The 23,846-nt window shown below is 32.7% G+C and overlaps 1 protein-coding gene across 1 annotated transcript in view; it reads right to left on the bottom strand.

The window, feature by feature from the left end:
- Window positions 1-6,057: 6,057 nt before the first annotated feature.
- The window catches only part of LOC130799521 (cellulose synthase-like protein G3), a 19,621-nt gene continuing 1,832 nt past the window's right edge, over window positions 6,058-23,846 (bottom strand). Inside the window, exons 2-5 of the mRNA XM_057662639.1 lie at window positions 16,667-16,792; window positions 12,329-12,772; window positions 9,587-9,934; window positions 6,058-7,132 (exon numbers count right to left, since the gene is read on the bottom strand). Of these exons, the coding sequence (XP_057518622.1) occupies window positions 6,584-7,132; window positions 9,587-9,934; window positions 12,329-12,772; window positions 16,667-16,792 (1,467 nt within the window). The 3' untranslated portion in view covers window positions 6,058-6,583. The remainder of the gene's footprint in view (window positions 7,133-9,586; window positions 9,935-12,328; window positions 12,773-16,666; window positions 16,793-23,846) is intronic.

Below are 23,846 nucleotides of genomic sequence, written 5' to 3'. Positions count from 1 at the left end.
AAAATTGCCAATTAATTTATAATATTTTCTTGTGCAACTTATTGATTTTATTTTTAGAGAATTTTTATCCTTTTTGTAAGGGATTTTGAGTGATATTTGTAATTAGACTTGGGTGAGTCTAAAGGGGAATTAGTTAGCTTCGAGTGAAGTTAGTGAGCAGTTTAGCTTTTAGTGAAGCTAAGTTTGTTGCTTTGAGTGAACCAATTTGAGAGAGAGTTTGGCCTAGTTGATGCGCTTCTAGTGAAGCAAGGTGTTTAATGTAATTGTAATGAGTTGCCTTAAACATAGTGGAGAAGTTAGAAATCCCGTGGGGTCGTGGTTTTTCCTTCTAATTAGGCCTAGAAGGTTTCCACGTAAAAATCGTGTTGTCTCTTTCATTATTACGCTCTAAGTTTAAGCTTTATTTATTTTATTTAATTCTGCAAAAACAGGGCAAAAACACTTAAACTTGTAACAACAACAATTCACCCCCCCCCCCCCCCATGTTGTTGTTCCCGTCTCTGACTAAGTCTACACATACAACTATGAATGCCACATGAATTTTAGATTTCAACCATTGATTTCAAAATGGTTTCAATCTTAGCCCTTCATTATTTTTCTCATAAGAGTAAATAACTAAAAACTAGACCTAATACTTCACATTTCTGATCTAATTTTCCCGCAGCCCGCAGGAGCAAGGTGCAGCCCAGCAGCCTTGTAGCTTCTTCCCTTCCAAATTCCAATCGTATCTGCCATTCACGAACGCTTCGTGCCTTTGTCCTTTCGTCGTGCCTACCATTGACGAACACTTCCGAATTCCAATCGTATTAGGTAATTTCACTTTTGTTCATATTTTTTCTGGGTAATTTGTATTTGTTTTCTTTGAAATGAGCAAATTTTGATGTTGGATGATATAATTGAGTGTAAGTATGTCTTGCCTATTATTTGTCTGCATTACAAAGCCCTGCTACACCCGCCTACAAAACAGCAGTAGCTGCTGCATTTTCGTGCACCACCAGCAGCAGCTACGACTGTTTGCATTTTCTGGGTAATATGTATTCGTACAAACAGGTGAAGTTCATTATAAATGAATTATATTGACTTACAAGCAAATTAATCCTAAAACAGTGCGTCTGTCTTTCTTTTGTAGGCTGCTTAAAATGCCAAACAAGATATAGTTTTATAATAATTTTATATGAGGGGCATGGTCTTAGATTTGCTTTGTAAAACATTGAATAACCACGAGTTCACGACTATCTTCTTCTTTGGTTTGTTGTTTTTAACAAGAAATGCTATTGATATATTAGTGTATGATTTTGTTCAAACAATGTTCAATACTTCTATTGAAATTAGAAGATGGTTTTGAATTTGTTTAATCTCTCATTCTTAATTGTAGGAAGATGAATGTTAATGAGGCAAATGAAGCTAATGGTTTTGAATTTGACAATATTTCTAACACGGGTAATTTGTTAATCTAATGGTTCAAGTACCTTATATGTTTTGTGTACTTTATCATTGTTTTTCATTGTGTTCAATATTGAAATAGAATACTATCATGCGTATTATTTTTGTTGAAACTAACAGCGTTTGAAGAGTTACAAATGATTGAACAACAACGACAAGATGAGATACTAAGATCCCAACAAACTAGTGTATCCACTCCAAGGAATGTGATGAACCCGAACCCTAGACAAGTTTTCCAACGTCCTATTCGTCCACCAAAGCGTGCAAAAACTAGTAGAGGAAGAGGTGGAATTTCTTTAGCTGGAGGTCGAAGGAGAACTAGAAGTAAGTTTCAAGAGGATATTGAAGGACTTGGAAAGCGTACCTCACCAGTTTTGGATCATTTTACCATAGTGGCCGAGAAGGATGATGACAATGTTGTTATTTCATTACATGCTGTTTGTCGCCATTGTAAGAATACTGACTATAGAGCCAAAGGTCACTATGGAACCTCCAATTGTAGAAATCATCTCAAGACTTGTGAACCTTACCAAGAATGGCTTACTAAAAATGGTGATCTCATTGGTGATTTTAGTCAGAGAAAATATTGTTCTCTTTTAGCCGAGGCCATTATGTACCATGTATACCCCTTAAGCATGGTTGAGCACAAATTCACAAGAAAATTGCATCGTTACTTGAATCCAAAGGTGAAGAACATATCTAGATCCACAATCACTCGATGGTGCATGAGGAAAAACTAAGTTAAGGAAAATATTATTTGAAACATTGAAGGATTTAGATAGCAAGGTTTCTTTGACATGTGACATTTGGATAGCTTGCACATCTCGTGGATACTTGACTTTAACGGCTCATTATATTGACAAGGACTGGTGTTTGAAGTCGAAAGTTCTTAATTTTCGTCATTTCCCTCCCCCCCTCCCCACACTGGTCATGCGATTTATGAGCTTGTTTATTCAATGATCAAGGATTGGGGTCTTGAATCAAAGGTTATGTGCATGACTGTTGACAATGCAACCAATAATGATTCCATGATCCCCTTGTTACAAGAATGTTTAAAAGGTCAATCGTCTTTTCCATGTGATGGTGCACATTTTCATATTCGTTGTGCGGCGCACATTTTGAATTTGATTGTTAAAGATGGATTAAAAGCAATTGATCCTGCTGTCAAACTTGTGCTTGATAATGTCAATTACATTGATTCATCCGAGGCAAGGATGATTAGGTTTAGAGATTTTGTATCTCAGATAGAAAAACCTTCGTTGCTGAAATTATGGTTGGATGTTGTAACGAGAATGAACTCTACATACTTAATGTTGAAGCGAGCTCTTGACTATAGTGTTGCGGTGAATCGCTTTGGTAGTACTGAGCCTGACTACACCTTGAAGCTCACTGACCGTGAGTGGGAATCTGTTGAAGACATGGCTTCTATACTTCAACCTTTCTATGAAATGACTAATCTTTTTTTTGGGTCAGATTATCTCACTACATATCTATATTTTGAACAAGTTTGTAAGGCAAAATACCACCTACTACGTGCTTGTGAAAGTGAGGATACTTGCATTAGAGGGATGGGAAATGAGATGTTTGAGAAGTTAGAGAAATATTGGAGCGATTCCTCTTTAATTTTGTCTATTGCTGCGGTGTTTGATCCTAGGCATAAGATTCCATTTCTAAAACATCATTTTAGAAAGTTTTATCAACAAATTCTGAGGGTTCGCTCTACTAAAACTCATCAAGCTTCTACTTATGAAGATCTCGCATCAGTTGGTTCATGTTCTCACATTAGTTCATGCTCTCGTAATTCTGATGGCTATGAGGTATGTATTATTTAATTTTAAACTCCTTTTAACAATATATTTATTATTATTTATCTCAATAAGTTTGTCTTTCCATTATAATATTTTTACTATTAATAAGTTTCATAAGTTTTATCGTTTGTTTACAGAGTTTTGAAAGTTCTCAAGAACTACTTTTTTCTTCAAATATTTTATTGGAAGTGGAAAGATACCTTGAATCACCTTTGCACATGCATATTGATTCGAAATTTGATATTTTGTTGTATTGGAAAGACCAACAAACTACTTACCCAATTATGTCTAAAATAGCTAAAGACATATTGGCTATTCCAATAACCACAGTTGCATCCGAATCAACTTTTTCTATGGGAGGAAGAATTTTGAATAGATGGAGAGCATCCCTTTTATCAAGACATGTTGAATCCTTGATTTTAACTTGTAATTGGTTGTTTGTATATGAAGAAGAACCTGATGAAGTAGGATTAGTTGTTGGCAGTGACTTAGTCCCCGATGCAGAATCGCATGCTAAGGGAGATCAGGGTCCAAGTGGATCCTCGTCTTCAGAATCTGGTACGTATTTTACTTTTAAAATAAATGTTAGTTAATTATCATTGTATTATAACTCGTGTTTCGTGTACTTTATGTACTCAGTTATGGTTTGTTCACTTGATTGTTGCCATGCAAATAATGTTGGTTCTTATGGATCTGATTGTAGCTCAAATTGAAACACGAAATCTGGACACAAGTAATTTAACCTTACAAGTCACATGGAAACTTGATAGCCATTGGGTTGGATGAATGTTATCCATGAGTCTTAGGGGCCGTTTGGTTCGCACAAGGGAATCGGAATGGAATGCGCAAAGGGAATGGAGGAGAAAGGAATAGATTCCTCTAATTTAGCCTAGTCGTTTGACTGTGTTCAGGAAACAAAAAGAAATGCTCATTGATTCTCTTTGTGACTGTTTGGTTCAAGTTAAGGAATTAAATTATGAGTTTTTAATTTCTTTTATATTTTTTCCAAAAATAACTAGTTATTATATGATAAACTTGATAAACTTATTTTTTTAAAAAATATCATTAACTTGTATCATCTTTTCCTGTAATATGAAGAAAAAAAAACATAACTCTAAATAATATCTTTCTAGCTCTATTGATTACAAATAATAATAATAATAATAATAATAATAATAATAATAATAATAATAATAATAATAATAACAATAATAATAATAATAATTATAATAGCAATAATAATATAAATAAAATTAATAACAATTTTAAAAAAAAAAAAATTACCAGTCGCACAAAAAGTGCGACTGGTATTTTTTTCTATTTTTTTTATTTTTTTAAATTTCGAATTATGAAATTTTTTGTTTAATTAATTTATTTTTTAAGTTATTGTTATTTAAATAAATGTTGTAATAAATTATTTTATTTTAATATAATATTATATTATGATAATGTTATTATAATAATTAGTTTTGAATTTAAATAATTTATTTGAATGTTTAATTATTTTTTAATATAATAATAATATATTAATTAAAAATTTAGTTGTTATTTATTTTTTAATTTTTTATTAATAGTTTTTTTATTAATTTAGTTGATAATAGTGTTATTATGTCCAATGGCAAATTTGTAATTTTTTAAAGTCTAGGGGCAAATTCACAATTTAATTAGGGGGTGGCTGTAAAGTGAAAATAGTGGCGAATTATAAGAATACCCATAAATCAAAGTTCAAATTTTAAGTGATGGGTAATGAAGTGGGGAATGGAAAGGGAACGTGTAGGGGGGGGGGGGGGGGGGGGGGCAATGAAAGCATAATAGTTTGGGGTAAACCCAAAACTAAAATGGGGGAAAGGGAATGATAGAAAGTGAGAAACAAACAACAACAAAGGGAATTGGGTATTTTCATTCCCTTTCCCTTTGATTATTACCCCAACCAAACGGCCCGTTAGTCTTATAGGCAACTTTCTAATAGCCTTGTTTACTTGGGTTTAGGCGATTAGAATTTTCCCTTAGCTATGATTCATGTTGGTAGCTTGCTGAACATGTGGCGTTTGTTAACCTTGAGAGGCATTATAATGATCTCACCCGACATGTGATACATATTCTGGTAGCAAAAATTTTAGGCGTTTCTTTTTTGTATCTTTCTTATAAGAATGAATTACTTTCTTGTAATACTTTGTTTGTTTGTTTTTGTTCAAGATTGAAATATGGTACCACAAGCAAAGCAGCAGTACTTGAGAGATGTTGGTGCTCGTTGTCGACTTTTATGTTTCGTTTTGGAGAATGTATTTAATGGTGGACATACTCACGTACATTTGATGGATGATACTTTTATGGTGGATATATAACTATTTATAGTTGCTGATTGAATGTTAATTTTTGGGGTTAAAAACTTGATATTTGTATATTTACATTAGGTGGATGTATAAGTAATGGATGTAATTTTTTGGGGTAAAAAACTTGATATTTGTATATTTAAATTTGGTGGATGTATAAGTGATGAATGTAAATTTTTGGGGCTTAAAGCTTGAAGAATTGGTGGATTACTAACATGAAATATATAATTATTAATTAGCAATAGAAAGCAAGATAAGTCTAGGTTGAAGTGTTGAAGAAACATCTAAGTTTTTGTATTGTTCCACTTCAGTATGTTTCTAAGGTTTTTGTAATGTGCTTATTGGTTTATAATTGATATCAATATCATGGGGAATCTTATTTATTTATAGATAATCTTGTTTACAATGTTTCAATATTAGAAAATAGTTTTCAAATATTCAAAAAATCATAATTAGAAAACTGAAATTGGACCTAATTTGCTGAAATTAGGTGAAAAGTTAAATCGGATTTATAACAGTTTGATTAATAATCGGTTCGAGTTTGTATCAGTTCAGGTTAAAAACAGTTCAATTTTAATCAGTTTTAGTCAAGTTGCATTCGGTTACGTGCATAATTCAGGTTGGAATAGACTCGGATCGATCACTGTTGAGTTCGGGTAACGTCGGTAAATGTTTATATGTCGGTTATAAAATTCGGTTGCAGTTCGAGTTCGATTTTTCCCTTTTCAGTTATCAAACGGTTCGAGTGCAATATCGGTTCGAATAATGCCGGTTTGGTAAACCTAAAAAATTAACATTTTTTCTGGTCGGATCATTTTCGATTCCGGGTCGGATTTTCGGATCGGGTTAGATTTAAACAGCTCTACCTCCCACTATTGTAAAGATAAAATTTTCCTTTTTTTAATTTATATTAGTTTATTATTTTAATGAAACAGAAACATCATAAGGATGGAGGTAGTATAAGAGAATTCAAACATTTAGAAAACTTACCCTATTATATTACATCCCACTAGCAACTAGCAAGCAAAGAAATGAAGCTAAAAAAGTAGAAATCAATGTAATTTTAGTGGGCATTCTTCCATTGTCCCTCCTAAACACCATAGCTTTATAAAGTGGCCAGCAATTAATGACCACAAAACCCGAAAGCAAAATCTGTAGAGATAGTCCTTGCATTTCTTTCAATCCTCGTCTTAAAATTGTAACTAATCCCGTAGCAAAGGAAACAAGATTGATAATGGAGGCCATTGTCATAGGAACAAACATGGGTGACACGACCCCAAACTCGAATATACTTTGTTCATATCTTTTCTTCAGTTCATCGTCTTGTACTTTACTTGTGACATCGAATCCAGGAACCACGATTCCAAGAGAACTAAGGATGTATTCTATGAACCCGAAAAGATAGCTTGAAAGTCCACAAATCATCCATATTCTTTGGGAATTCCACCATATTTCAAAGGTTCCTTTTTGTAGGAGAAAGTCTAAGAGGTCTTTCCCATTCGTCCCGATAAAGAGGAATATATACAAATAAAACCGCAAATCTGAAATCTGCACAATCTTAGTAGTTAATTCATTATTTTCTTATATATATCATCTAATTGAAATATAAACTAAAATTAGAAAAAAGAAATTTAAAAAATTTTTAGTTGATGATTGAAATTTTGTATATTCTGTCGCATTAGAATCATATGAATTAAAAGTGGATGCTAGCTACACATGGGATTTTCATATTTGACACTATATAGTATTTTATGTTGTGTTCGGAAAGATTTCAATTATGAAATCATAAATGAAGAATTTGAGAATGATAAAATTTGGCAAGTCATTATCAAATTCTCAACATTAACTATTTTGAAAACAATAGTGGAATTCAACCAGATCTAAATTTGAAAATTTTTAATTTGCCAAACAATAAATTTGAGCCAATTCTATATTTCTAAATGAAATCATCGTTTTTAAACATGGCATTAAAACAATGGGGAATCGAGATTCAAAATCTTTTGTTACATTGGTCTCTATACTCTCTAACACCGTTGTAAAAAAACCATCTTAACGAAAAGGATTAACTTAATTGAAATCCCTCATTATGTTATAATCTTTTGTCCCTAATCCTTACGAACGCACTCTTTTTTATAGGTATAATAGGATGAAAGGGGAGGTATATACCTCACTCAAGGATCAAAAATATGAAGTTAAGTTGGTGTTTATGATGTGTCTTAAGTGTTGAAAACAAATAATGCAAGTTAGTGATGAATGGTAAAAATAAAGTAAATAATCAAGACAAGAATTTAAGGTGGTTCACCAGTCAATGGGCTACATCCACCATCTAGCCTAAGATTATATTATGTGTTAAAAAGAGAAATAACAAACGTGATAGGTATTACGATGTAGGTTTAGTATAAGGAAGAGAAGAGCTAATAGGGTGAGAAATAGGTTAGAAGGTAGCTCTATTACAATGAAACACGGACGTGCCCCTGGATCTGCGTGTCGCGTGTCGGACACGTGTCAAACACAGACACGCGACGAACACACAAAAATCCGTGTCCGACACGCCAAACGAAGTGTCCAATATTTTAATAATTTCCCGGACACGTGGACACGGCAAGGACACGCGGCGGACACGGCAAGGACACGGAAGGGACACGTGCCCCACGTTTTCCCACTGTTGAACCCGATTATTCGCTGATGGGTTCCATTTTTCAACGAATCTTGCTGTGTCCGTCGAGAAATGAGACCCGACTCCATTTGCTATGTATAAGGATCAGTTAAGTGATCCGGTTGCACACCATCTTCAGGGAACTGAGATGGATGGGCCATAAGTCCAGACCCGTGTAGATGGGTCGAATACCAAGGGTTTCGGTAAAGCGGGTGCTAGATGCTGCGTCGTACCCGCAACTACTGCTAGTTTATCACCCACTGCTACAGACTGAACAGGAAGGTCTCTCGAAATAAATGGCGGATGGCGGAGTAAGAGTGAGAGGGGTGGCGGAGGAGGAGGGAGCGATTCCCATTGAGAAGAAATTGGATCAAAAGAGGAAAAACAAATTGGGGTAAGAATTTGTTGAGGGTTTGAAGAAGATGAGTGGGTTAAGTTATCGGGAGTACGGATAGTGTAAATGGAGTAAAATGGAGGATAAATTGTGGAGTACATTCATAACAATCTTAAATTTACCTATTTATTTGATTTTCTTTGATTTGGTTTGTATGACTATTTTTAAATACTCATGTTGTTTATTTGGTACTTATTTTCATTTTATGAGAGTTTTATGTTTTTAAAGTCTTTATTTACATATATCAAATGAAAGATTGTAAACTTATCTTTAATTTGATATATTTATTATATTACCATTTTTGTGTCCCCGTGTCCGCCATTTTTAAGTTGGCGTTTTCACGTACCCGTGTCGTGTCCGTGTCCGTGTCCGTTTTGGTGCAACTTAGCTCCTAGGAGAAGGTATTTATAGGCAAAAGATACAGGACTTAGTACAATACAATGGGGGCAGCAGTATACGAACACAACAGCAGGCTGTATGTCACGTCAGAAACTAGCTGATGCATGGCCTGACCCCTGCTCGACCCTGGCTCGACCAGGTGCAGGTTGAGCGGCCTACAGTGGCCCAACACAGCTTCTGTTTTCTTGTGTTACCACTTGTCCCTTGGTCCCCAAAACTCTTACACTTTGTCCTTCTCCGAATGCTTGTTTTACAAAGCCAAGTTTTGCACCTCCAAGCCTTCACTACCTATTAGTACAATGTACTAATGGTACTTGCTTGATACCCAATCAACCAATCACAAGAATGGTACTTTGCCCTCTTCTTGTTTATACTAACAATCTAGATTAATTATCTTAATCTTGTTTTGATTACTTGGTGAACAAAAATCACCAATAATCCTAACATAGGGGTATTAATTTATAGTTAAATAATAAGACAAAACAAGATCAACAACTATAATGTAAGATATAAAATAACTATAACAAAAATAAGTATAACTCGAAATTTATACCTGTGGAAAGGTAGAAATTCCTCTAAGAAGTGCAAGCTGAGGAACGAAGGCATAAATGGTTAGTGGAATGCAATAAATGGGCGTAAGAGCAAAGTGTGTATAAGTAAAAGCAGAGAGTATGCCCATTTTGTGAATACCAAAAGTGATTGGGCTGTATCTTAAGAAAAGAACATTAAGCAGCCCAATCATCCATCTCTTGGTTTGGCTTAGCATGTTAATTAGTGTTATTGGTGAATCTCCCAAGAATGCTGGTCTTTCAGGGTTACAAAATACACTCTTCCACCCCTCACAATGCATCCGATAACTTGTATAATAGTCCTCCACCAATGATCCATATCGATAGCCCACCTGTATAAAAGTCAATTTGTTGCATTATAACAAGTATTATTGTCTACAGATGATAAAATGTGTAGAGGCTTGGTTAATAATGTTAACGAGTATGAGTGATCTAGTTTTCAGATTTGATATTAAGTTATTTGTGGTTGTTCAATGAATCACTACTTCACTTTACGGAGGTGTTAATATAAAAGTGGAAAGGGAACTCTTAAGTAGAGGTAAGGGAAATGATAAGGGTTATTGTTGTTAGTTTTTTGGTATAATTATGTAACCGAAATATTTTTTACAAAAAGTGTTATAGGAGCTTTGAAAGTGCAAACAAATTGGAGTAATCAATTACCAAAAGGAAATGAAAATGATTTTCTAATTATCTTAACAAACGCAAAGTAATGGATTTGCTTATCCGTTTCCCTAACTTGATCCAGAAGATGCATACTAAACACACCCAAAGATTGTAATCTAAATTCTATACAATATGAGAGAAAATAATGAATTAGGAAAGCCAATTTAATACAACTCTTAGGGCTGATTAGCTTTAAATAAGTAAGGGTGAGACCTAGGAGGGCTATTTGTTAAGTATTATTTGTATGAACTATTTGGGTCAGGGATGGGATACTAATTTGACATGAGAAAGAGTAATTTTCCATTAAACCTAGTAACTATTGCACATATCAATCTTACCAATTTGATCTACACTTAGGTCTTGTTTGGATTGAGAGAAATGAAGGGAAAAGAAAGAAAATGATATAAAGGAATGAAAATCCCCTTATTTGAATGGCAAAAAGGAAGGGGGAAAATTTGAAGGGAAGGAATTTGAAGGGATTCATTCCCTTCATTTTGTTAACATCCGAATTTCTCAATTAGAGGAAAGATTTGGAAGGAAAATAAAATTTCTTTCTTTCCCCTCCTTTTCCTTTCTATACAAATAAAATGGAGTCTTATCCCTTTCTTTCTCTCCCCTTCATTTCCCTTCCTTTCCATCCATTTTCCTTTCTTTCTTTTCTCTCCTAATTTGCTATCCAAATATAGTGTTAATTTTGAAACGACAAATCCAAATTTTCTTCTTGCCCATATATTATGATTGTTGCCTTAGCGGACTTAGGATAGCTTGCACTCTCAAAAAGGGTTGTTAACACATGTTTTTAAGAAGACGTATAGTCAAGATTATGACATTTAGAATTAGAGTAAATGCTACCAAAATTAACAACTTATTTACAAGGATAATAAATAGAGGTTAAATTGTAAGTTTAACCTAAGAAGGTGTGTAGTCCCTCAACATAAACTCCTTATTTTAGATGTTCGCCTTTAAGCAATACAAAAGGTAAAACAACCAATGAATAACATAAGATTAAATTGGGGATATCAATAGAGGATAATACTAAAGGTTGGGAGATGACTTCGAATGTAGAGGAGACTTGGTAAAAAGGTTGATAACTTGCATCCTTCAAATAGTTCAGGAGATTTTAGGAAAATTTAGCGGTGTTTTGACAAACTAGAAGTTTGCAGTTTGCAAGAATAAATTAGCAGTTTTAAGAGGTGAAACTAAAGGCATTTAAAGAGGTATTTTGACAAACTTGATTATTAAAAAGTATAAAAAAGATATCTATTGAATGACAAAGAGGAACTAAAGAAAAACCGATGACATAGGTGTATTAATGTGTATAAGGAATCGGGATAAAACCTCGTAGTTTAGGACAAGAACATAAATGATTGATGGATTAAGTATTATGACAAGCTATTTACTAGAGAATAAGGAACGATTTTAGGAGACGCGACAATCTCTCGCTTAGAAGAAAATAAAGAATTTATGCGATTAACACAAAAATTATATTTGAAAACAAAGCTAAAGAAAGCGGTTATGTCAGATGGTATACCTATTGAGGTACTGAGATGTCTAGGGATGGAGTAACTTAGCTAACTAATCTATACAACAAGGTTTGTTGGACAGATAAGATTTATATAAAAATGAATGCTACATAAATGTTAAAGATCGCTTGGAGCAACTTAGCTAGCTGATCTATTCAATAAGGTTTATATAAAAATGAATGTCAAAGATGATTACTTTTTATTATTCTTTTGTAATCAATACTATGTAAAATTAATTAGAAATGTTTATGATATGATTCTATCATTAGAAAAGGAATAAAGTCAATATGATACACGTACTTCCATCACTTCACGATATTGATAATATTTGACTCTTCACAATTTTTAAGTATAAATAGAGCCTTAATTAATTTTTATATAAAATATATACTTAAATGCTCGAAAATAAATTGAGACGAGTATAAACTTCTTTAATTCCATAAACAAATTATGTTTGAAATTCTACTTTCATGAAAAAATATTTTAAACAATATGAAACAGAGAGAGTAATAAAGAAACATCAAAGATGGAATGACTAACCTGTGTGCCCCATCTTGTATTGTTCTCGTAGTCACAAGCAGCTACAGAATGAGCTAATTCAAGTATTTCTTGTGATCCTATGGGCTTTTTTACAACATGCTTCGGCCCAAGTTCCAAAAGTTCAGTTCCAAAACAAGATGAGGGATTTCCAAATAGGGCTCGACGTTGAAAGAAGGAACCAGTACCCATATTTACAGTACATGAAAGCCCATCCATTCCCAATGGGTTGATTTGAAAAACACGTTTTTGTTCGCCAAAATAAATGTCTCCTTTATTAAGTCCATGAAAGAATTGAGGAAATTGAACGTATGCCATTGTTGGTTGAATTTCAAGATCAAAGAAGTAACATAAAACTCTCTTGATGGTTTGTGGATCATTAGAATACATGTCACAATCCAAAATTAGTATTATTGGTGCATTTGTCATTGTTGCTGATATACGAACCTATAACCATAAAGCAACCGATTAAGCAGGTCTGTTTATAAGATTTTAATGGTTGAAAGACGAATTTTGACATGTAATGAAAATATAAGAAATATTGAAATATCAAGACGTAAAATTAAGATTGATATAAATTGTTTTTAATTAATAATTATAACAATAATAATTAAACATATAATCTTTAAAATATATAAAATAATTTCTACGAAATAAGAATATGCTTTCATTTATATTTCTCCATACATAAAATGAATTCCATAATTTTAATGTAGTGTTAAAGTTAGAGCTGTTCAAATGTGACCCGACCCGAAAATCTGAACCGAACCGAAAACATGTTTTTTTTAGGTTTATCGAACCGACATTATCCGAACCGAAGTTGCGCCTGAACCGATTTATGACCGAAAATCGTAAAATTAAACCCAAACTACGACCGATTTTTATAACCAACAGATCTCCGTTAACCGAGATCACCCGAACGTAATATTGACCGACCTGAGTCATACCCGACCCGAATCATGCTCAAAACCGAACTTGATCCGGCTAAAACCGACTTAACCCGATCGAATTTTTAATCGAAATGCTATAAACCTGAACCAATTTTTAACATAGAGGTATGATCGACTCATATTCAATCATCTTATTAGTTAATCTAATAAAGTAATAGAAATTTTAATAAATTAAATTTTATTCATACATGGTTTCATATATTAGAGTTAATAATCAATGGTCTATGTTTATTTAACTATTTTTAATCAATTTAGATGAAAAATGATAAAACTTTAATTTTAACTTAAAGTCACACAAGTAAAAGTAACAATGGAAAAATCACTAATTGATTTGCATTTTAATTCGTAGCCGAATTCTACTGGAAAATAATACCCGAACCCGATCCGTACCCGGTAAAACCGAACCAATTATTAACCGATGACAGTCCGAAACCGATTGACTACTTTACGCGAACTTCAACCAACACCGAACTGATGCTAACCCGATAACTCAAATAACCGATCTTCAACCGAACCGTGACTAACCGATCTGACCCGAGTGTGACCCGCCGTAACACGCATCCGAAAAATAATCGATCTGAAATAACTGAACTGAATGACACCCATCTGAAACCGACTCGATCACCCGAATGAACACCTCTAGTTAGAGTGTATAACATATTTTGGTACCTTAACCATTAACTTAGACTTTTAGTTGAGTTAGTTCCTTAGCACGGTATCAGAGCCAGCGTGATAAGAAGTCACAAATTTAAATCTAACTACCCCTCATTTAAAGTAGAATATTCAGCATCTTCAGGTATGAGAAAAGTCTCTGCTCGATTCACACTTCTAGCCCAAGGGTTCTCGTGGGAAGGGGCGTGTTAGAGTGTATAATATATCGCAAAAACTTGAGAGCGACGGTCTGCTATTGAGACCGTCCATATGGGCATGCCTAAAAGCAAAAAATTGAAAAATAAAGCTGCCAAAATTATCAAAAAAAAAGAGTTAATTTTGACCTATCAATTCTACCATTAAAGTGATCAATTTCAACTTAAAGTAAACCTTAAATAGATCAATTAAAATTAAATTTTTACTTTAAACCTAAAAGTGATCAATTTTGACATTAAATTGATCAATTTTTATTTATAAGTTAACCTAAAATAGATTAATTATTTTAAAGTATTTAATTATTTTAGAGCACGTTTCCAACACCGTTATAGTGCCAAGTTTCGCGTTTTTAGAATGATTTTATGTACTTTACACTTGACTTCGCCTTGATCTTGTCCTCGAGCTGTTTTAAGGTCATTTCAGGTGTTTTCAAACATTTCAAGGTCAAGTGCGATGTGTTTGAGGTTTTGACACTCTTATCAACAAGTTAGACGTGCATATCGGAGCTTTAGCACACATCCCCAGCCATTTTCAAAGGCTTCGCAAAGTTCGGAAGCCATTTGACACTTCAAAGAAGCTAAAGAGCAAAGACAAAGGCTCGTTCGACTGAATCCCTAGCCCACTCAGTCGAATGGATACACAAAGCTCTCAAACGAAGACTCAAATGATGTTGTTTTGCCCGAATGCACTCCATCCAGGCGAATTGTTTATTCATTTGGTCGAACAACCTATGATTCAAGCGAGTGGATGCCTTTGCTTGGTCTGCTCGCTTCAAAAGTGGCTTGAAAGGCCGAATGATCTCCTATTTGGTTGAATGGACCTCATTCGCCCGACTGAGTGCCCCATTCGTATGAATGGCCTTGCTAATGCGCGACTCGATTTCTTCGCAAGCCTTTTTCGTGGGCTATCTTTTAGGGCTTTTTTCCCTTATGTCTTTAGGCTATAAATACCATTTTTTGTAATAAACCCTATGCCTACTTTGAAAGCTCCTTGCCTCAACTTAGAACATTAATCTATTGTTTTCTTTCTTTTTATACCCTAATTAGATTTAAAACTTTCACTTTATTGCTTTCCTATACATTTCAAGTATTGTATTTTGGATTCAAGCTTTCTCTTAATTCAAGCACTTTGGTTTATGTAAGTTTCCTTTGTTTATTGATTTGATGCCATTTATTTTCTTGATTTAATGCTCTCATTGTTTTCATTGCACTTCATAAAATAGTTATTGTTCTTGCTTTCATTTATTGCTCTCCTTGTTCTTCAATATTATTATTGTCTTCATTTATTGCTTTCTCTATATCCTGTTGTTGATTTCACTTTAGTTTATCCATGTCTCATTTCAAAGCTTTGTTCAGTGCTTATTGCCTAGTTGTTATTAGCATGAGTGAGTAGTTTTCTTAGAGGTTTGATTAGTAAAACCTTAGGATTTGTCTTGTTCTTCAAGTTTAGGGTTAGGGTTTGAGATTGATGATGATTGCTTGCTTGATATTCGATGAATCTTGTCCTGCCACTCCTTAGGAGACATAGGGCGATAATAGGTTGTTCGTGTGATTTATAGGGTCACCAACTTCCTCTCGTCATTTTGAGTGTCTTGATTGATTGTTGTTCGATTTTCCTTGACCTAGCTTATCTTGTGTCCATATCGACCCTCCTAGGGTGGATCTAATCTATCCCTGTTTGTCTTTCATTGTTTAATTTTTTTTTAATTCTTGCTATGTTTTTATTTGTCATTAGTTTAGTTCAAGCAACCCAACATTTCATATACACCTCCATATAGCAAGTATTGAGTCTTTCAAGCCTTGTCCTTGAGCTTCGACCCTTGACTCACCATTACACTCGTTGTAGTAGTATTAGGGTGATTACAAGTGTTTGTTTGCATAGCTAAGCCTTTAGTAAAGCGACACTAAAACCTGATTTTCATCAATATACACATCTTGTCAAATACACTACAGCAAATAATCAATTCCCTAATAACGGTCTTGTCCTTCATAAAAGATAACTTACGTACAAATTTATGGTCTACCCGTGAATTTATATTTTTAAGTAAATAAGATATTAATTGTTAATTTTTTTTATTGTGTTATTATCCTCGAAATTTTAGTTGAAAATTAACTTTAATAAATGTTGTAATCTTTAAAACTACTAATATTACAAAATTTTTATAGTCCATTGTTTTTACTTTTGCTATGATTTCTTTTCATAGATGTCTCAAACACTTTTTTATATTACTATCAACATATTTCAATTGTTTTAATATAATCCACAAAATCCACATGGTCCTACAATTTATTAATCTTTTTGTGTATTATATAAGTATGCATAATAATTTTTAAAAGACGAATAGACTAGTATATATTATAGTAATATGTTTAAATTTATGTTTCTTCATATATAACGAACTCCACAATTTTAATATAAGGCTCATATCTTTAAAAGTGAAAAAAATATAAGTGGGGATGAAAAAATAAAGATTAAGCGTATAATATTGACTTTTAGTATGATAACATTGATTCTTATTTCTTACCAAAGCATTGAGGGCACCGGCCTTGAAACGATGGTGATGGGTTATATTTTTCTCTCTAGAGGTATAAACCAAGTTTGGCATCATTTCTCCACTAACATCCTTGTCCTTCATACAACTTACCAAAATCTGAAATACAACAACAATAAACATATATATATATATATATATATATATATATATATATATATATATATATATATATATATATATATATATATATATATATATATATATAATGAGAAAAATATATAGCCGAGGCGAAGAGAAAGACTAATTAAATTTACAGACGAGATTATGACGGATAATAATATAATAATATAATGTAAATAAATTTAAGTGTGTATAGTAGAATCACTGGGGCCATAAAAACATTCATTTAGACATATTAAATACATATGATTTTTGGTAATCAAATCTATTTCCTATGTTCCGAAGATTATGCTATGACCACTATGATTTATGAATTAGTTTGGGTTGTGTTTGAGAATAATTTTTTTTTCAAATTCTAAATTTCAATAATTAAATCCTAACTAAAATTTTTGAAAATAAATTTCTAATTTCAAGTATTTTTAAAACAACAGTAAAAATGACATAATTTAAAATTTAAATATTTTTAATTTGCCAATCACTAAAAATTTGAGTCAATTCTAAAATTTCGAATAAAAACGTCATTACGAACAATTGATTTAATTAAAAAAGGGACGAAGTAGTGTGTGAATTAGTGTATAAAATTTGTAAGAACCAATTGCAAGTTATAATATGTTTTAGGGGTTATTGAAAGTCTCACCCCTTATATTCAGAGAATAAAGTTAAAAAGTAAAATTTCATTCGAAACTCTCATTAACAAACCAAATAATTATGTGGGCTAGTATATCCATCTACTAAAACAAGTCAAAGACAATTTAACAGTCTTTTATCATACTTTCTCCTTTTCACTTTACTTGTTATATTTGATTTTTTAGATAATTTAATGTATTATTTTAAGTATTTATATATTAAATTATACACGTTTAAAAATTATAAAAAGTTAATATTATGAAAGTATGCGATTAGACAATTCAAACAAGATTTCATTTGACTATATTTTTTTATTACACATTAGCCGCAATATATAAAATAAAATAGAACGATAAATAGTATCAATAATAGAAATGTAACAAGTATTTCAGCCTATTTGCCTAAAATTTGCCTTTTAGGTTGAATAGAAAGCTAAATACCGTTAAAACTTAGAAAGATAAGGAGGAAGTAGAATGAGTAAAAGTTAGAAGATGAAGATGTTTTACTCATTGGTGTAGTTTTTTACATTGGTAAACTTTCATATTTATAGGCAAGTTCATCCACAATTACATTGAATGCATTCACATTAGGGTAAATTCATTAATTACCTTTCACACTATATTTATTAATTATCTTTCACACTATATCTCAACACTCCCCCTTGAATGCATTCTAATTATGTAAAAAAAAATATAAAATATTATTACAATATTTCTATTTAATAATGCCTCGTTAAAAACCTTGTCAGGAAAAGCCCAATGGAATAAAAACCTGAACGAAGGGAAAAAGAGTGCAGTGAGTATCATTCTCCCCTTGAGTTCAACAGATATCTCGTAGATAACACATTTCAATTTTATATACAAGTTGTTCGAATCTCTTTGATGGAAGGGACTTTGTGAATAGATCGGCAAGATTTTCACTTGATTGAATTTGTTTGACTTTTACAATTTTCTATTTCTAGAAGTCATGTGCAAAGAAAAGTTTTGGTGCTATGTGTTTGGTTCTATCCCCTTTTATGAAGCCTTCACTAACTTGTTCAATACACCCGGTATTATCTTCAAAGATTACAGGTGGAGAATTTATTATCGAGTTTATCCCACATTCTTCTTGAATGTGACCAATTGTTGACCTTAACCAAACGCATTCTCTACTTGTTTCATAAAGGGCGATCAATTCTACATGGTTTGATGATGTAGCTGTCAGTTTCTGTTTCGTGGATCTCCAAGATATTGCGGTACCTCTATATGTGAATACATATCCATTTTGTAATTTAGTCTTATGGGGATCTGATAAGTATCCAGCATCTGCATATCCAACAACAGTAGCATCTTGCTTTGATCGATAAAATAGTCCCAGATCTTTAGTTCCTCGAAGGTAGCGCAACAAATGTTTTATCCCACTCCAATGTCTCTTTGTTGGTGAATTGTTATATCTATCTAATAAATTAACAGCAAAAGCAATATCAGGTCTTGTATCATTAGCTAGATACATCAGAGCTCCAATTGCGCTTAAATATGGCACTTCAGGGCCAAGAATCTCCTCGTCTTCTTCACAAGGTCGAAATGGATCATCTTTTGGTTTTAATGATCGCACTATTATTGGAGAGCTCAGCGGATGAGCTTTGTCCATATGAAATCTTTTTAGGACCTTTTCTGTATAGTTGGATTGGTGCACAAAGATTCCACCCCTTAAGTGCTCCATTTGTAATCCAAGGCAAAACTTGGTTTTCCCAAGATCTTTCATTTCAAATTCTTTCATCAAATATTTTGCAGTTTGTTCAAGCTCTTTGGGAGTTCCAATGATATTTAAATCATCAACATAAACTGCAATTATAGAAAATCCTGATTGAGTCCGTTTAATAAATACACAAGGACTGATTTGATCATTTTTGAATCCTTCTTTCAGGAGATATTCACTAAGACGGTTATACCACATTCTTCCAGATTGTTTTAGTCCATAAAGTGACCTTTTCAGCTTTATGGAAAAACATTTCTCGTGATTGGTGGTTTTCTGGCAACTTAAGTGCTTCAGGGACTTTCATATAAATGTCTGTATCAAGTGAACCATATAAATATGCGGTCACATCATCCATAAGTCGCATTTGCAAACTGTTTGAGACAGTTAGACTTATCAAGAATCTTAGTGTAGTCGCATCTACTGCTGGAGAATACGTTTTTTAATAATCAATCCCTGGTCTTTGGGAAAAACCTTGTGCTACAAGTCGTGCCTTATATCTAACTACTTCATCTTTTTCATTTCTTTTTCTTACAAAAACCATTTGGTGTTTGGGTAATTTTTCCAAAAACTTCTCGTTTCTCAAGTGACTTTAATTCCGCTTGAATAGCATCTTTCCATTTTGGCTAATCATTTCTACGCCGACATTCTTGTATCGTTCTTGGTTCTATATCATTTTCATCAAGTGTTATTTCGGTGGCAATTGAATGAGCAAGTGCATCATTAACAATAACATTCTTTCGATTTATTTGCCTTTTAGTTGAAATGTAATTAATCGAAATTTCATTGTTATTTTTGATATCATTATTTTCTTTTTCTTTGAGATTTTCATCCTCATCTCCAAAACTTGTTTCTTTACAATTCATTGAAGAAGTAATATTGATAACATTTGCCATTTCATTCAACCTTTTGGATTTTCTTTGTTTCAAATCCTTTGAACCAAGTGGTCTTCCACGCTTCCGGCGTGCAATAGATTCATTTTCAGTGGCTTTGTTATCAGTGGGAATTTCAATTCGTGCCGGAACATTTGCCGCAGGAATATAAGATTTTGTCACTTGCTTTGTTTCTACAAATGCATCAGGTAATCTGTTTACAATATATTGATTATGGACAATTTTTCTAACTTCTTGTTCAGAAGCATTCGTTTTTGGATCATATATTTTCAAATGCATTGCATTCCATGAGAGATATATATCCTTCTTATTTGGGTCCACTTTCTTTCCCCCTAAGGATGAAAATATTGTCTCATTAAAATGACAATCTGCAAATCTAGCATTAAATAAATCACCAGTCATTGGTTCTAAATATTTGATAATTGATGGGCATTCAAATCCAACATAAATTCCGATCCTTCTTTGTGGACCCATTTTTGTGCGTTGGAGTGGTGCAATAGGGACATATACTGCACATCCAAATATTTTCAAGTGTGATATATTTGGTTCTCGACCATGCACTAATTTTTGTGGTGAATATTTATGATAAGCACTTGGTCTTAATCTTATCAATGACGATGCATGTATTATTGATGCATGTATTATTGCATGGCCCCATGCAGATGAAGGAAATTTCGACCTCATTAATAGTGGTCTTGCTATTAATTGGAGTCTTTTAATCAATGATTCACCCAGACCATTTTGAGTATGAACATGAGCTACTGGATGTTCTACGTCAATTCCAATTGACGTACAATAATCATTAAAAGTTTAGATGTAAATTCTCCGGCATTGTCAAGGCTTATTTGCTTAATTGTGTAATCTGGAAATTGATTTCTCAATCGAACGATTTGAGCAAGTAATTTCGCAAATGCCACATTTCTAGTTTGTAGGAGACTTACATGTGACCATCGTGTTGAGGCGCCAATCAATACCATAAAATATCTAAATGGCCCAGAAGCAGTATTAATTGGCCCACATATATCTCCATGAATTTTTTCCAGAAATTTAGGAGTTTCAGTAGCAATTTTATTTAAAGATGGTCTAATTATCAATTTTCCTTGTGAGCATGCAGAACATGATAATTCATTTGGCTGGGGAATTCTCATTTTCTTCATTGGATGCCCAATTGAATTTTCAATAATTTTTCGCATCATTCCCACACCGGAATGACCCAATCGGTCATGCCATAAATTCATCATTTCTTTATTATCTAACTTCTGGTTAGACACCATGTTTATCTCAACTGGTTTTATATTAATGCAATATAATCCCGATGAGTATGCTGGTAATTTTTCATGAATGCTTTTCACATTTTTCAGATGTGACGCATAAATGTTCATTATGATTTTCGGTCATTGTTTCTAAATGATAACCATTTTGGCGTACATCTTTGAAACTTATGAGATTTCGTCGAGATTTACTCGAATATAAAGCATCATTAATTACTAGTTTTGTCCCATTAGGAAGTATTATTTGAGCTTTTCCATATCCTTCTATTAGTGTAGTAGTTCCAGAGATTGTGGTGACATCTGCTTTCACCATCTTTAACTCAGAAAAGTATTCTTTGTGCTTTAGGATAGTGTGAGTTGTTACACTATCTAGGAGGCATTGATATTTGAATCCATTTTCAAACTGATCCATATCTTCATATTAAATAAATAGATAGTTAAAATAAAATTTCATTAACGTTAGATGATATCAATACATAAAAAGGAGATTGCATATAAAAAGGAAATACAACTAAATAAGCACCACAACATTGTTAAGAAAAATTCAAATATCTTCATCATATTCTTTATCATTTTCATCGCCATTTAAATAGAAGTCTGAAAGGTCAAGATTATGCATTGACGTGCTTGCTTTATTATAAGGATCGACATTGGGCATTGAGGTGCTTGCTTCATTAAAGTTTTCTTCCACACCTTTTCCCTTTTTCTTTTGGGAAGCTAGATACAGCTCCACCAAATGTTTGGCAGTACGACATGTATGTGCCCAATGCCCTGTCATGCCACATTTGTAACAAATACTTTCTTTTCCTTCTTGATGGCTATTTTTATTGTTATATCCCACTTGTTTTCCCCTTCAAGAATTATTATTGTAATGATCATTTTGATAATTTTGGGAAAAGTGGCCTCTACCGAATCCTTGAAACTTTCTACCATGTCCATTAAAATTTCCACGACCTTGTCCTTGTCCTCTTACTCGAAAATTTTCGCGTCCTCTACCACAGTTATTATAATTTCCACGGCCTTTTATTTTCAACAGCATGTGCTTCAGGCGCATGTGTTTTAGTAGAGTGTGTCTTACGTATAGTTTGAGATCCAATAGGTCTCATATTATGATTTTTCGAAACAAGATCATTATGTTGTTCAGCAGCGAGAGTACTACACTCAGATCCGAATATCTTTTGAAATTTCTTTCCCTATATTGTTCTTGCAGAATAATGTTTGATGGATGAAAATTAGAAAATGTGAGTTCAATCATTTCTGCATCAGTTACCAGGTGCTCACAATATTTCAACATTGATGCAATTCGGTAGAATGTTGAATTGTACTCACTGAGAGTCTTAAAATCAGAAAATCTTAAATTTTTCCACTCATGGCTAGCTTTTGGAAAAAGTACCCTTTTGTGGTGATGAAATCTTTCAACAAGAGAGTCCCACAATGTTTTGGGATCTTTTATGAATAAATATTCAGATTTAAGGCTATCATGAATATGGTGCCTCAAGAGGACTAAGGCTTTGGCCTTTTCTTGATTTGTAGCTACCTTTATTTTGGTAGCTTGAGTTCCATCTAATGGATCCTTTTCTTTTACTTCCAATACAGTATGTTCAAGTCACTGAGCTTTTAAGTTCATGATGACATCTTCTTTCCATTCTAAGAATTTTTGTCCAGTTAAGTCTAATATGTTGAATAGTCTTTTGGTAATTTCTAACATACTTGCTACATAATATATAATTGTTTTATAATTATATGACAATGCAATAATTCTTATATTTTCATAATAATAAACCATTAGAAAAAATTATGATGTTTTAATTTCATAATCTTCTCCCCCTTGGTTTGTTGTTATGAATTTGTTGTAGATAATAAATATAGGAATAAATCAAGAACAAGAGAAATAATAATAATAATTATTATAATAATAATAATAATAATAATAATAATAACAATAATAATAATAATAATAATAATAATAATAATAATAATAATAAGGAGAAGAACAAAAAAAATTAAAGACAATAAACGCTAAAGAGGGTAAAAAAAATAGCATTTACATAATATATTAGTACAATTTATCATACAAAATGCACTAACAAACAAAAGAAAATATGACAAAGAAAATCATGTGCATTTTGTTTCTTCTTCTTCAAAATAAATTACTTCTTCATAATTATTATAATTCCTAATGCTACAAGAAGGACCACCAAACCCATAATTAAGGAGATATATAATTTGAGTTTGGCAAAATTTTCTTCAAATCTAAAAGTATGGGAAGATGAAGATGGATTGTTTTTGTAATGGTGGTACATTGTCGGTGGAAGGAAGAAGGAGAAGGAGGGTTTTTGATGTAAAGAGTAAAATTGAAAGGATAAGGGGTATGTGGTAAAAAAATTAGGGTAATCCTATTTTATAGAGGGTTATCCCAAATCATACAATATACCGTATTATTTATGTATACTTAAAAGAAATACTTAAAGTAAAAGGTAAAAAATGCACATGGATATAAATGCA

The sequence above is a fragment of the Amaranthus tricolor genome, chromosome 14, assembly GCF_026212465.1.
Source record: "Amaranthus tricolor cultivar Red isolate AtriRed21 chromosome 14, ASM2621246v1, whole genome shotgun sequence".
NCBI classification, from domain to species: domain Eukaryota; kingdom Viridiplantae; phylum Streptophyta; class Magnoliopsida; order Caryophyllales; family Amaranthaceae; genus Amaranthus; species Amaranthus tricolor.
Note: the sequence above shows the minus strand (reverse complement) of the source record. Positions and strands in the feature narration are given on the sequence as shown.